This window comes from Musa acuminata, chromosome BXJ3-4, assembly GCF_036884655.1.
Source record: "Musa acuminata AAA Group cultivar baxijiao chromosome BXJ3-4, Cavendish_Baxijiao_AAA, whole genome shotgun sequence".
NCBI classification, from domain to species: domain Eukaryota; kingdom Viridiplantae; phylum Streptophyta; class Magnoliopsida; order Zingiberales; family Musaceae; genus Musa; species Musa acuminata.
In genome coordinates, this window is record NC_088352.1 from 44,086,888 (window position 1) to 44,101,391 (window position 14,504).

Here is a 14,504-nt window from a genome sequence, read left to right on the forward strand (position 1 = left end):
TGCTATCAATTCATGACATTTTTAATGTTGCCGTTGACCACTGCAACCTATTTCTGAAATATTTTTGTGTAATGTTAAGAGGATTAGTACTTTATTCTTACTAGATGTGCCCCTCATACATCTTGCAGGAACCATCAGCACATTCCCTATGATGTAAATCATGTGGTTATTTTAGTCCCATGCACTCTTGCAGTATTTGCTTGTATTAACCATTTATTTTGTTTCGTCGTCCCAGAGTCAGATGCGGTGTTCTTCTCCTTCTATTTATATTTTGGGGTTTATGCGGTGCTTCTCCACATTGCCCCACCTATCACGGGTGGGCATATTATGGTAGGGCCGATTCCGGTGGACGGCCACCATGCTCAGGTACTGGAGATCTGTACTGGAAAGGTGCTTTCGCTTCCTCGCCTGTTCTCCGTCGGGGCTTGTCACGTGAATGCACTCCGCCTCTGCTGTCGGGTTACGTCCATGCACGGAAGGTACGTGCCCGGGAGCAGCACTGCTGCCGTGGCTTTTGAGGACGGAATCGTCCTCTTCGATGCCTCTTTGTACATGTGTAATAAGTAGGTGAAAAAAGTGGAGAGGAAGACACAAAAGAGAGGGAGGCGTGAAAATTGAATCGCTTCGCTTGGTTGGCATCATCATCACTCACCCACTCCAAAGTCCGTGACACAGCAGTGCCGGTTCGGCTGCCATATCAGTGGTACGTGAACAACGCACGTCAAAAGAGGCCGTCGTACCCAAGTAAGAAAGCACGGATGAGCATCACCCGCTTGTCGCGACCTAAGTTGTACACGAGAAGATAAAATCTTCAATGAGAACGGCTGGCTACATATTGCGACTTAAGTTCGTCCAACGGATGGATGTTTTCAAAGATCATGGAGTTCCACCCACAGCATTAAGAAGTGGGGTCAATCTGGATATGGAAGTCATCAATTTGTTTGAATCGAAGATGTTTGACATTATGAAAATATACGATCATCCTCGAAGAATTCTTGTTCCTTTGTTGACAAAAGTCAGAGAGAGAGAATGGAGACATAACCCCAAGCATGTCGACGTGACGATGGCGTGTTGGAGTGTCCGTCCCAATAGCCAAGCTCGATGTCCATTCACGCTTAGCCTTTCCCATCATTCTAAATCCTGCAATTGCCATCGCTCGGAAGATGATATGAACTGTTTTCTTTCATCATGACAACATTAAACAACAAGAGAATTTGCTGTTGCCACCTTATATCGATATCATTGATGCCCAAGTATCGGAATAGAGACATCATCCCATCCCATGTATCAATCATCGTCACGTTCCCATACACGAACCATCGTACGTACGTAAATGGATGATGATGATGATGCATCCTTTCATGCCAAACGGTGCCCATCATCATGCCATCATATCGGTCTTCGGGTTAAAGCCTCACATCCGAAACCCGCCACTTGGAAGGTCATTTTTACTTGGTGGTCCCCACGTTGGGACCCGACAACCTGGGCTGCGCAAGAGGATCAGAACATTACGCAGGATCTGTTCGGGATGGGTCAATTATTAGCAGCGTCAACATCATGCCATGGGATGAGATCAAATCTGAAACTTCTCGAAATAAGATTATTCAAATAAAACAAAAGAGATCAATAGGAAAGGTCGATAGAAAGGACAACGGTAGCTCATCATCGCTGACCGAGGACAGAGGAGCTGCTTCGGGTTTGGTCAAGATGGAGGTCAAACGTCAACACCGCAATGCACATGGATTCCACGTTCTATATATCAGGTTTCATGTTCATGTTACGGTCGATGATGTTGCTTTAGATGTTAGATCCGATCCTTCTTTTCCGAATAAAGCATCACTGTTATAGCAACCTAAAGCTTGCAATTTTAATTGCGTGAAATGAGAAATCCATCTTCGATCCTTTATAGCAAATATAGTGAAGTTAACATTGATCTTACGATGATGTATTAAACTTTAAGATATTCGCTTTGATTAGTATACTATTACATAAATGATAGAATCTCATATTAAATATAGGGATCGATGATCTAATAATGCATAAAGCTTTCATCAACATCAGACATGATTCGTAATACAATGAAAAATAAATTTAAATTCGTGATGACTAATTTAGGAGATGCCTTGCGGAAGCTAAGATGATCTGTCCAAAGGATAGACTCGAATCCCTATGCATTATTTGGTGAGGAAAAACGCACGCATGCGAAGAGATCATTTGCATCACTGTAGTCATTAAACAACAACAACTACTACTACTACGACTTCATGCCATTTGTGGCCTCGCATTCCCATACGTAGACGAGGAAGCGAAAAGGCTTCATGGGATTCCACCCCACGGCGTCGATCGAGAAGGCGAGAAGTCGATATGATTGCATGGGAAAGCCATGTGAAACAGCTGAGTCGTGACTGCGACTTGTCCTGTTAGGATTCAGCTGAGTCAACCTTCTCTCTCCATCAGCTTTGCTGATGCTTCTACGACTCTTCCGACCCTTATCCTGGAGGAAGCAAGTATGCATGAATGCATGCTTTTGTTGAGGGAAGCAGTGACGACTGTGGTCAGAAACATGCGGTTCTCAGTTGGCGGCTGAACCATACATGTATTGTTTCCCACCAAACGAGGAGGAGACAATGTTACCACTGTAGAGTTTTCTTCTAGTGATCGAGTGCACAATACCCTCATCGACTGCTCATTTATTTGTTTCCTATAAGATTGCTCTTTTATTATCTCAGTGACTGAAAAACATAATCGAAAGATGAGAGAGAGAGAGAGAGAGAGAGAGAGAGAATATAATGGTGAAAGAGAAGGTAAAAGGGTGATGTGCACACATCATGGTTGGTAGGTACGTAAAGCCGATATCCACTGTACCACCAAGTTACCATCACCATCTCCATCCCATCCAATCCTCATGGCATGATGGAAAGCTAAAGGCACTTTCCTTGTGCACTTTGGACGTGACATGGCATGGCAAGCATTAAAATTTGTGAGCACTTGCTTCTCGACACCTTTACAGGAATGAGTGAAGCAACATTACCCTCTCTCTCTCTCTCTCTCGTGTTGATGTTAATATTCCCTGTTGATTGATCCACATGATTGCCTTATACAAACTTCAAGGAAGCATCCTCCGCGGAAGGGGAGAATGATTTGTCTCCGCTTTCCAGCTCGGCAATGTCGACTTGGGCAGCCCATCATGTCTCATCTGTCAGCTTAGGGGCCACCACGTGGTGAACTTTCCGCTGACTCGAGCGTAGAGATGATCATCATTTCAAGTGGGATGCATCGTGCATCGATCTTGCCGTAATTTAGGGTTTAGGGGTACTCTTTAAAAGTACTCCTCCATCTCGATGATTTAATTATATATATATATATATATATATATATATATATATATCATAAATAAACATAAAAAATATTTATAAATAATATGATTATTATTTTTGATAATAATCAATCTTCAATCTTCACTGGACATGCCACGTTAACTATCAAGCACTACGATGAAAAATCTATTGGACGTGCCTTATCATTATAGTATTTAAAAAGATATCTAATGATTATATAAATTAGGTTTCTCAATAAGTTAATAATAAATTAAATAAGTTATAATTAAATTTGAATGTTTATGGACGTAAACTAATTTGATCGTTAGAGGAGTCTTGTTGGACAAACCTTATACGTAATCTTTTTGTATGATGCTAATATCTTCGACTCTTCAAATGAAATTAGATAAAAGGCATAACACACACATATATAATTCTAGGCATGGATTTAGATGAATAATAAAATATAAATCAAACGCATGATAATTATTATTTTTTGTCTTTTGAAGGACATCAATAGACGCTACAAACACATTTATGAAATGTAACGTTCCTTTTGTTTTCTATCATGCGTGTGATAATGATGTTTTGTAACCTTTGCCATGCATCATTCTCGAGTCGAGACTTGAATTTGAAGATTGATTAGATGATTCTCCAGATGGTGCATAGTGATCGACCGTGAGGAGTGGACCAACAACAACTATTCTCTTTCCCTCCTACGATTTGGCATTATTATACCAAATGAAAATAACTTTTTTCTTGGGGGAGAATAAAAGTACACGATAAGACATTGAAACAGTCAATAATGTATGTCTTAGTCAAAGTTGCGTTCTTCAAGCAAACTCTATTATTTGTCCTTTTCATAAGAATTCAACTACAATTCGTAATGATGAGTCACAAATATATATATATATATATATATATATATATATATATATATATATATATATATATATAATCCAAAGATTTTATCATCATAGAATTCTTTATGCATTAGTTGTTAAATTATGTGTTCTTATCTAATTAAATAAATTATATTATAAATCTAATTAGATTTTAACGACGGTTATCGATAAATAAAAGAAAAAATTTAATTATAATAGAATTCTTTAAGAGATGATGTTGATGAGAGGAACTCTTCTAATTATTTATCTTAGACTCTCTATTCTCGTTTATGATTTTCAGATCCAAAAATAATGTTTCTATAGATTAAATAAAGATTTTTTTTATGCCATCGAAAGGTCTGTATCATAAATCTATTCTATTATTATTTTTATTTCATTTATGATATTAAAAAATTTTCATGTAACACTAACATATGATTTTTTTTATTATGCTTAGTCTCTTGATATAGAGCTAAAAGAAGCAAAAAAAAATTACAAATGAAAGAGTTGATACTTCCCTCACTCAAGATTAGTCAAATCAATCGTGCGAGAAATATAGTTTCATAATTTCACTTAGGATGGTTAAAATCTTCCTAATTTTTATTATTTTCTTTGGTCTTTGAAGAAAGAAAAACCACTCAAATGTTACCTTACCCGACAAAAATTGATTTTTCTTTAATTGGAAAGATTTGGCAAGTAAAATAATTTATCATGGATTTGATTCTTTTGAGAGACGGAGTTAGTAGTGTTTCTTTTAATGAATCAGATCATGGAGTAGATGTGGCTCAAACTCATGTTGACATATAAACCAAACATCATCGCCACCTCTCTAATTGTCGAGAATATTCAAAGGAATAATTGACCTAAAAGAATGTACACAATCGCCCCCCATCAAACAAAATACAAATTTTTTTAATACAACAATCATAATGTATTACTATTACACAAAAAAATTTAATATCAAAATTAAAATTAAATAATAATATATTAGATTTATGATGCATATCTTTCGATGCTATCCAAAAAATTATCTGGACCGTAAGGATGTCATATTAAAAAACCATAATAATTTAAAGATACAGACATAAAACATAGATTCTATAATATCATATGATTTAGAGATAAGAGATAAGAGAGATTCTATAGTATCTTATATATTTATAGGTGATAAATAAATAAAGGATATAATGAGTAATCAAGATAATCCTTTAAAACCATCTCCTAAGAAATTCTATTATAATTAAAATTCTTTTCTATTGATTGATAATAGAATCCATTTAGTTTTATAATATATTTTACATAATTAAATAAGATCATATAATCTAATAATTTAAATATTTAAAATAAAAAATATATTATAAATTAGAAAATTTTGAATCTCGTAAGAATATTTATTAATTATCTTTTTTATTTATGCTTATATCGTATACTTGAGTTTCATTCACAAGTCATGACAAATCTACATCAACCTTTTCATCGGATTAAGCCTTTTAACATTATTGATCATCTTTAAGCTTCTTAAAAGTAGTGTAGACGTAAAATGTAAACGGAAAAGGTCAATGATATTATAATTTGTACGGTTGCGAAGATAATATTTTTTAGATACGAATATAAAGTTGAAGATTTTCTTTGTGTGCGATTAGCATATTAAAACCACTACTTCCACAAAGTGGTAGTAATGGAATGTGATATGATCATCAACAAGGCAGGAGGAGGCCTCTGAGAAAGGTGAATGGGATGTAGCATGAAAAGGAGCAAAAGAAAAAGATAAGAGGAAGAAAAGAAGTAAAGGCTAAAGGAAAGGAAAAGGGGGGAAAAAAAAAAGAAAAAAAAGAAACTTATGCAAAAGAGATAAAGAATACATCATATGCTCTGAAACCCTAAAAGAATGACTTCAAAAAGGAGCTCCTCCTTACCATTGTACTGATGGATGGATAGCAAAATTATATTCCACCCTTTTAAGTAACTTTTATTATTGGCGCCATTCACAATGTGAGATGTACATTGTTGGCTTCCATGCAGCTCAAAAGGAGAGAGAGAGAGAGAGTACATGATGAAGGTCAAACTATTCACTTCAGAAGCCTATATTTTTTTATGAAGAGTAGATTTCTCGATGCCAAGACTCTCTCTCTCTCTCTCTCTCCCTCATTGTGTATACATTTAACTTACTGATACAGTTAAAGCATATATATATATATATATATATATATATATATATATATCTCATAATATGAGACTAATTATAAATTATTTACTTTAATTAGTTATATTTAGTATATTATTTTTTATATTTTTAAAAATTATATTAAGATCATCTTTAGACTTATGAAAGTGAAACATTTAATACTGTTTCTCCTCGTGTCGTCAACTATGTTGACAAAAATATCATAGAGTTTACCACTAAGTACGTGTTGATTTTACCTCACTTCGATTTACCATTGAACATGTACAGTATTTTCGTAGACAGAATTAACGATATAAGGATGAACAAAATTAAATGTTTCACTTTCGTAAGTATATGATCTTAATATAATTCTTGAAAGTATAGAGATTTAATTACTAAAGATAGCTATTTACATGAGATAATATGTAATTAGTCTGAAATTTATAAAAACTATCTTGAAAATTAATATGGTCTATCATGATCGTCAGTCCAACTTAATAAAATTGATTCGGTTTGTTCTATTTTTAAATTATGTTTTTAAAAAATAATTTTTTAATGAGAATAAATAAATATTTTTGACACAAGTAACAAACAAATATACCAACTTATCTTTTTGTAAAAGACAACATGTGAGATAGATGGATAAATTCTTTGTGATCATATGATCTTTAGAAGAATTTTTTTATTTTTTTTAGATATGATAACTCAAAAAACAGGTCAAATCAAATGAATTTCGTTAAATCGATTGGTTAACAACCAAATTTAACCCTATAAAAAAAAAAGGTGAACTTTTGTCCATGTATTAGAATAAAAAGGAGGATTAAGCAAGTAGACAATGCTAATATTGTTTAGTAATTTAACCTGATCCAACCTTAGATGAATTCTTTTGAGTTTTCTTGTTTCTCATACAGGTAATCATCACACTTATTATATTAGTGGTGGTTAACTATTGTCACTCTCTTTACTTTTGTTTGGTATCATTTACTGTGGAATATTAAGACAGCAAAGCCAGCAGAATCACAAAGTTTGCATTTAAATGATTGGGAACGAAGAGAAGCTTCCATGTGAATCAAAACAAAAAACTTGGCATGTTGTGCCAACAACTCTTTGAATTAATCGCCGATGAAAGCAATATAAATGAATTATGAGATGGATGGAGATATGATCATCATCACATCCATTATATGATACAATGATGCAAAACACAACTTTTTTCTTGTTCAAATCATGAATTGGATGCTCATCATCTTCAAAGGATTGAAGTTTATTTTTGTAGCATTTTGTACAACATAACTACAAATCTAAATTTAATGTGTAGATCATATTAAGAGCCCTTAAGATGATAAAATAACCCTAAGACTATAATTATTTTTTATAAATAAAAAATTATTTTCATGATTCAAATTTCGATCATACTATAAAGTATATAAAATGTTATATCTAGTTAGATTATATTCATAGCATTCATATTACTATAATCATAATATAATCGTGTGTACAAGGATAATTACGATGATTCGATCACAAGATATTAAGCTAGTTAATATTTAAAAAAAATATATCGAATGAAATTTCAAAAACTTTAACCATTGATTCAAACATGACTCTTTAAATTTGTTGGACTTTTAATTTTCTTTTATTATGAATAAGGATCAGATAGTAGAGTGGTTCAAAAACCTCAGAAAAATCTGGAAGGATCACCAAATCCTTGTCACAAGAAAAATAATTGATTTGTAAGGTAGGACATATGCATCACATCATATGAAAATATAAGTCACCTAATTAAAATAATATCAAGAGAACAACAACATAGGACACCAACACCAACACCAACACACAAATTAAAATTAAAACACCAACAAAATTAGCTTTTAACCCTTTTTTTTTTTTCTTGCTTATTTACATTTAGCTCGTTTACACACTAAAGCTGAGCTGCAACTACGGCCGCTACAAGAGGACGCGGTGAGATGACCGTCACATGATGGAGCAGGCATTGGGGTTCTCGTCGCTAAACATCTGCGGCGCGTGGACCATCTCGATGCGGTAACCATACCCCGAGTAAGCGGGATACGGCGCGTAGTATTCCATCTTGTTCGCTTCCGTCGTCGTCGTCGTCGCCGTCGCCGCCGCCGCCGCCTTTCCGTCATCTTTCTTCTCTTCCCCACCTCCGCCGGCCTTCTCCTTCTTCTCTCCTCCGGTTTCGCCGCCCTTTTCCTTCTTCTCGCCTCCTCCGTCGCCGCCCTTCTCCTTCTCTTTCTTCTCGCCGCCGCCGTCGTCCTTCTTGGGCGGTACGATCTCGACGGCGCGCCTCAGCTTGTCCTTGAGCACGGCCGCCAGGTTCTTCACGTCCATGGTGCCCTTGACCGTGACCAGATCCTTCGCGGCGTCCACCGTCACCTCCTCCACACCTGAGGGCAATTCGGTCAATTCTCAGCATCAAACATTATTTAGACCAACTCGGTGGGCAATCTCTGCCGTCAAATGAGGGCCGCCGCCGTCATCCGACGGTCAGAATAGGGTGGATCACCAACCCACCCGCGAGCGTTAGAATTTGGAGGAACGGATAGAGAGAGCAGCGTCTAATTCTACCTTTAATTTTGTGGATTCGTCGCTTGATTCTTTGAATGCAGCCGTCGCAGTGGAGGCGGATCTTCAGCACGACCGTGGAGACCGCAGGCTGATGGATCTTCGAAGTTAATGCAAGAAAAGTTTGATCGAACTTAATGTTGAGGTGATGGATGGATGGATTGCTTACTGGTTTGGGCTTCTTGTCGTCGGAGGATTTCTTGGCGTCTTTGCCCTTGTCGTCGGCGTCCTTGTTCTTCTTGGCGTCGCCGCCGTCGTCCTTGGCCTTCTTGGGAGGGTCCTTGGGGGAGATGAAGTCGACCTTCTTCTTGGTCTTGACCTCCAGAAACTCCTTCAGCTTCCATGGGTCCACCTTGCCCACCACCTTCAGCTTGTTGTGCGCCGCGTCCACGCTGACCCCTTCCACCCCTGTGGCACGCGATCGATGAGGTGATCAATGGTCAGTCCTTGCCCCTCAAAGAGCAAACATGATCGATGCTAAGAACCTGGGAGGAATTCCTTCAGGAATCGAAGTTCAAATCGAATGTTTGACGAACCAAAATTGGTAGATTCTACCGAAAAGAACAAAAAAGAATCGGTTTTGCTTCGTAGAAAAGGAAAATTGCGGTTACCCTAAAATTTCCTCCACCCTGTTTCCTCATCCAACTTGTGATTCATGCCATCGGGAATTGATGGGCTAAAGTTGGATTAAAAGGCTTCAAAGGTCAAATTTTGGAAAACGAGAACGAAGGTGAACTACACAAACGAGAGGATCGAAACAACGTCAAATCCTAGAACGAAAAAAGAGCGAGCGACAGAGGAGGGGAGGGGAAGAAGGGTAGTACCTTCGAGGCCCTTGACGAGCTTGCGGACCTTGAGGGCGCAGCCCTCGCAGTGCATGTCGAGCTTCACCTCCACGGGCGTCGGTCCCTCCTCCTTCTTCTTCTCCCCTCCTCCTCCCTTTTCCTTCTTCTCATCGTCTCCCTTCTTCTCCCCGTCTCCCTTCTTCTTCTTCTCCTGCCATTAACATCACAAACCAAACCGATTAAGTAACCAAAATCCACATCCAGTAAGCGAGACGCATGAAGCTGATACAAGCAATGGAAGTGCCTCACCTCACCCATTGCGCTTTTCTCCTCTGCTCTCTCTCCCTCCCTCGGGCTCTCACTCTCTATCAGTCTCTCCTCTTCAGGATGGGAGGAGGCAATAGCTGCGTAGGCTGTTCATATATAGAGGGAGGCGAGGGATATTAGTCAGCGGAAGAAGGTGATATCGGATTCGGATCCAAACCTTCTGTTGATCATGGTGGCTTTGATCTATGTTGCCATGCATGCACCATCACCGACGGGCATGCATGGGAATGGATCATGGATGTGTCATGTGTGGATGTCGGGTTACGTGGATCCAACGAGGAGGGTAGGGTAAGCTGGTACGTGGGCCCGGTAAATTTTGCAGGTCGACGGCCATCGGGTTTTGACGAGACCCGGAAGCGTGCGAGAGGGGCCGCGGGCAGCTTCCGGGAAATCCGATGTCACACGACTCTGGCCACGACTCATGGAACGGGGCATGTTGAGTCGGCGCGCACGTGGACGGAGCCCAAACGTCTTCTCGCCGTCCTTCGTATTCGCCCTGTCGGACTATCGTGACGTGGATCGTGTTGACCAACCGCGACGGAGCGGCACGCTTCGCAACGGACCTTTGCCATTGTGTACGGTTGGTGTGCGATTCCTTGGGAGATCAGCTAAATGTGGGACCCAGTATGAATTACCAATGATGACACTGGTGGGCGAGCGGGGACAACAAAAAGAAACGTAACGGAAGAGTATCCGTTCACGGCGACGTGTCGCCGACGCGAAACGAAGTTTCTCGGCACCTCCCTGCGTTACATACAACAAAAGTATCGGATATCCGAAACGCGTTATAAACTATTGTTATGCTCAAAAGAATATATTTCTGCACCAACGGCAATCAAACTCTTCGATCGACTATAATCAATTACTTGCTACATATTTATGCTTCCGATCAGATCATTGCTCTCATGAGTATCGTGCAAACACACATAGAATCAGCCATCTTTGTTCATCTCTTGGAAACATAGAAGATTAGATGTAATAGTTCTGCAATCCCAATTTGAATTCGATCAATTTTATGAACCCATATGAAGATTTATACATGAAATTTCGTGTTTAGTATCACACCTGTACATATTATACATGCGAAGACATCTTTTTATGGGTGTCTAAAGCACTGGTCATGTAAATGGCAGGCTTGTTGTGGGCCTTGAAAGCCCGGCCCATGCAAACTCCTCATACTATTTATTTATTTATTTTGGAGAAGATATGATGACATATACTTTGAGAACAGTTCATTAATCATAAGATGATATCCAAGGGCTGAGATTAAACAAGTTGGTCGATGGCGAGAATTCCAACACGTTTCTTTACATGTCAAATTCATATCCAAATCACGTAGAATTTTAATTAAAGCAGATAGAAGATCTAAGGGCCGCCATATCGATTTTTCTTTCTTTCTTTCTTTCTTTTCCGTGAGAGAGTGACAGCAATTAAGGCAGCACCCCCAAATGTTTCTTGATATAGTTCAATGAGCGCAAGCTCAAAATTCGCAGTGGAAATAGAGAAAGCAGACGAGAATACATTGTGATCCTCAAAACCAGTGACTTGGTCTACTTGGTTGTCACTGACAGCTCAGGAAATCTGCAGAAAGAAAACCCTTGTGGTATTGCGGAATCATAAATGACTACCGGAATCTTCAACTGCTGCCTCTTCTCCGAATCTTCTGTTTCAAAGTCTCTCTGTGCATCTGTTTCAGATGCACATAGTCAGTATCTGTAGCATCAGGTCTTCCTCATCAAAGACTATTGTGCCTGCAAGAAAAGGAAAGAAATCAAGAACAAGTCCAGTTTCAGTGTTCCCAAAGTTGGTTCTACCAAACTTTTCTGATTGTTCCTGCTAGAGCTGGAAATCCAGCATTGCTGTTTGACACTATTTCATGGTTGTTGAATCACCAAGAAACAGATTGATTAATTGTGATGAAAGAGACTGTTTGGCACTAGTCTGTTCCTGTGATGGAAAACAACACATGGTCTTGATATCGAAATAAGCAGGACTTTTGATGGGGTGACTGCTGTTCTTAGATTCAGATTGTTTGATGGTGTGATTTGCTCACATCCTGACAAAACAACAGGAAACCAACAGAAAGGCCAGTAAATATATGCAGGTAGATTGCAGGAAAGGGATGGAGAGGGAGTTCCAAAGGCTCAGGTTTGCAATGAGACTCAAAAGAGAGATGGCACAAAATGTGCTTTGATGTCTGAAAGTTGCAAGGAACCGCAGCACATGAACAAATCACTAGGAGATGATCATACAGTAGGGTTCTTGAATTCAATTACTTCCATTAGAATAGAAGGATATCTATTGAAAAGATCTGTGATTTCTGATTCCCATACTACATGTCTGGAAGTTAAATGTAAGCACCATCCTTCAAAGTACACAAATGACATAACCTAATGGATTGACTTCAGAATGGTACATAGTTCACATGCACACAAGCAGCTGTGAAGGTTGGGTCTCATCACTCAGCCTAGTTCTTCCTCATCACCTATGGTCTTAACCTACTGTTTGAGCTCGGATGTTATCACACTAACATTGTCATGCTCCCTTCATCAGAAAAGAAACAAAGGAAAAAGAACTCATGACCCAACTTCCATCCATCCTTTCACTTGTTCCTTACACTTCTAGTTAGACTTTTGATCCTTGGAAAGGAAACAGGAAAGACCCAGAGCGAGATGCACACTGGCACAGGGATGGCTTTATCTGAATGATGGTAAGTTTTTGTGGCGCTGAGACTGCAGGATGTTGGAATTGATGGAAACCAGGCGGGCCAGTCTTTGACTTTGTTTCACAACGTCCATATATTTCAGCTCTGTGGTCTCTTGCTTTCTGTGTTCTTCTATATCTCCTCAAAGGCAGTGCCTTGTTCTTAGTGGGGTGAAGCACCAGTTTGCTGCAATCAGGAGTCTCAATGGGGAGGACTCCATGCTGTGAGAAGGCTAATGTGAAAAGAGGCCCTTGGTCACCTGAGGAGGACACCAAACTGAAGGAGTTCATAGAGAAGTATGGGATTGGTGGGAACTGGATTTCTCTCCCTCAGAAAGCTGGTACCGCCCTCGCACTTTCTTTCCCTTTCATCAAGACCATATGATTTGATTTCGAATAGATATCATCTTGCTTAGTTTTGAGAGAGAGAGAGAGAGAGAGACAGAGAGTCTTTGATGTGAGGATGGTGGTGATATTGGCTGTTTGGTGTTATGACAGGCCTGAAGAGATGTGGGAAGAGCTGCAGGCTAAGATGGCTCAACTATTTGAGACCCAACATAAAACATGGCGAGTTCTCGGAAGAAGAAGACAGGATCATATGCAGTCTTTTCACCACCATTGGAAGCAGGTGAGAGACATCCCTCGAAGGGAACAGAAGATCAACGGGTCTTCCTCTTGCTTTAATTACCGCCCTCTTCTTAGAACTGCCGCAGAAGAATTAACTGTTGGCGCTCCTCCTCTGCAACTGCAGGTGGTCAATCATAGCTGCCCAGCTCCCAGGCAGGACGGACAACGACATCAAGAACTACTGGAACACCAAGCTCAAGAAGAAGCTCCTGGGAATCACTAATCCTTCCCAAAGGAAGCCTCGTCAGCAGAAGCAGCATCATCAAAATCACCAACAGTACTGCCTCCCATCCCCATCTCCACCATTACAAGGTCGAAGTCACACCACAACCACCACCACCACCACCGATGGCTTTCCGTTCACCACTGCAACTTCTGGCCTCCTGGAAGTTCCGTATGACCAACATCAGATAAAGGAGAGTAGTGCCATGATCACGTTCGGCAGTGACCAGACCTGCAGTTCTTCTGACGGAAGCTGCAGTACTAAGGCTGGCTATGTTGGAGGAGGAGATCGTATGGACATTGATGGATATCTTTATGGTGCTACTGAACTGGAGTACAGCTCCGAGGAGATCAACCAGCTTCTGATCTCCATCCTGGGTTGCAGCAATGGTGGCACGAACAGCAACGATCTCTATCTGGATTACCCTACGGCCAATGCAGGAAGAGAAGAACTCGAAGACCCACTGAACTACTGATCAATCCGTGACCATAGAGGAAAAGGTCATGAGAACAACTCCGTGGGTTGGAGAGAGTGAGGCTTGTTAATCTCTCATATGCTGTCTGCACAAATGCTACCTAAACATGCTTTTCTTTAGGATTAACGTTGTCAAACTAAGTTTCTTATGTTGCGTTGGTGACTAATTAGTAATTACACGTTTGGTTTTAACATCGTAATTAAAGATATAAATTGAGGGCATGTCGCACAAGTCATCGGAGGAGGATCCTCTCCAAGTATCCTTTGCAAAGAAAACTTCCAATTCCATCATCTGAACCGTTCATTCACTTGATTCCTCGCAACAGCGACCTACCGTAGTTACCTTTTCACCCTCTATTGCAAGATTTTACTATCAACTTTACCGTGAGCATATTATATATATATATATATATA

General features: G+C 39.4%; 2 protein-coding genes across 2 annotated transcripts; one reads left to right on the forward strand and one right to left on the reverse strand.

Moving 5' to 3' along the window:
- Positions 1-8,125: 8,125 nt before the first annotated feature.
- Positions 8,126-10,177, reverse strand: LOC103982746 (heavy metal-associated isoprenylated plant protein 3). The gene is made up of 5 exons (XM_009399751.3): positions 10,046-10,177; positions 9,776-9,947; positions 9,121-9,359; positions 8,955-9,042; positions 8,126-8,773 (listed from the first exon to the last, which is right to left on the reverse strand). Exons 1-5 carry the CDS (start codon positions 10,052-10,054, stop codon positions 8,340-8,342), a joined length of 942 nt encoding a protein of 313 aa, XP_009398026.2. The 5' UTR covers positions 10,055-10,177; the 3' UTR covers positions 8,126-8,339.
- A 2,743-nt stretch (positions 10,178-12,920) lies between these two features.
- Positions 12,921-14,239, forward strand: LOC135635234 (transcription factor RAX2-like). Its single transcript, XM_065146189.1, has 3 exons — positions 12,921-13,107; positions 13,265-13,394; positions 13,518-14,239. The coding sequence occupies exons 1-3, from the start codon at positions 12,972-12,974 to the stop codon at positions 14,089-14,091; spliced, it is 840 nt and encodes a 279-aa protein (XP_065002261.1). The 5' UTR covers positions 12,921-12,971; the 3' UTR covers positions 14,092-14,239.
- Positions 14,240-14,504: the final 265 nt, after the last annotated feature.

Bases quoted from the DNA above. Each gene is read 5' to 3' on its own strand.
- LOC135635234 (XM_065146189.1), top strand. From the start codon at position 12,972: ATGGGGAGGACTCCATGCTGTGAGAAGGCTAATGTGAAAAGAGGCCCT. The intron at 13,108-13,264 runs GTACCGCCCTCG...GTGTTATGACAG, and splicing joins TTCTCTCCCTCAGAAAGCTG to GCCTGAAGAGATGTGGGAAG. The intron at 13,395-13,517 runs GTGAGAGACATC...CTGCAACTGCAG, and splicing joins TTCACCACCATTGGAAGCAG to GTGGTCAATCATAGCTGCCC.
- LOC103982746 (XM_009399751.3), bottom strand. The intron at 9,360-9,775 runs GTACTACCCTTC...CGCGTGCCACAG, and splicing joins GCTCGTCAAGGGCCTCGAAG to GGGTGGAAGGGGTCAGCGTG. The intron at 9,043-9,120 runs GTAAGCAATCCA...AAGATCCATCAG, and splicing joins ACGACAAGAAGCCCAAACCA to CCTGCGGTCTCCACGGTCGT.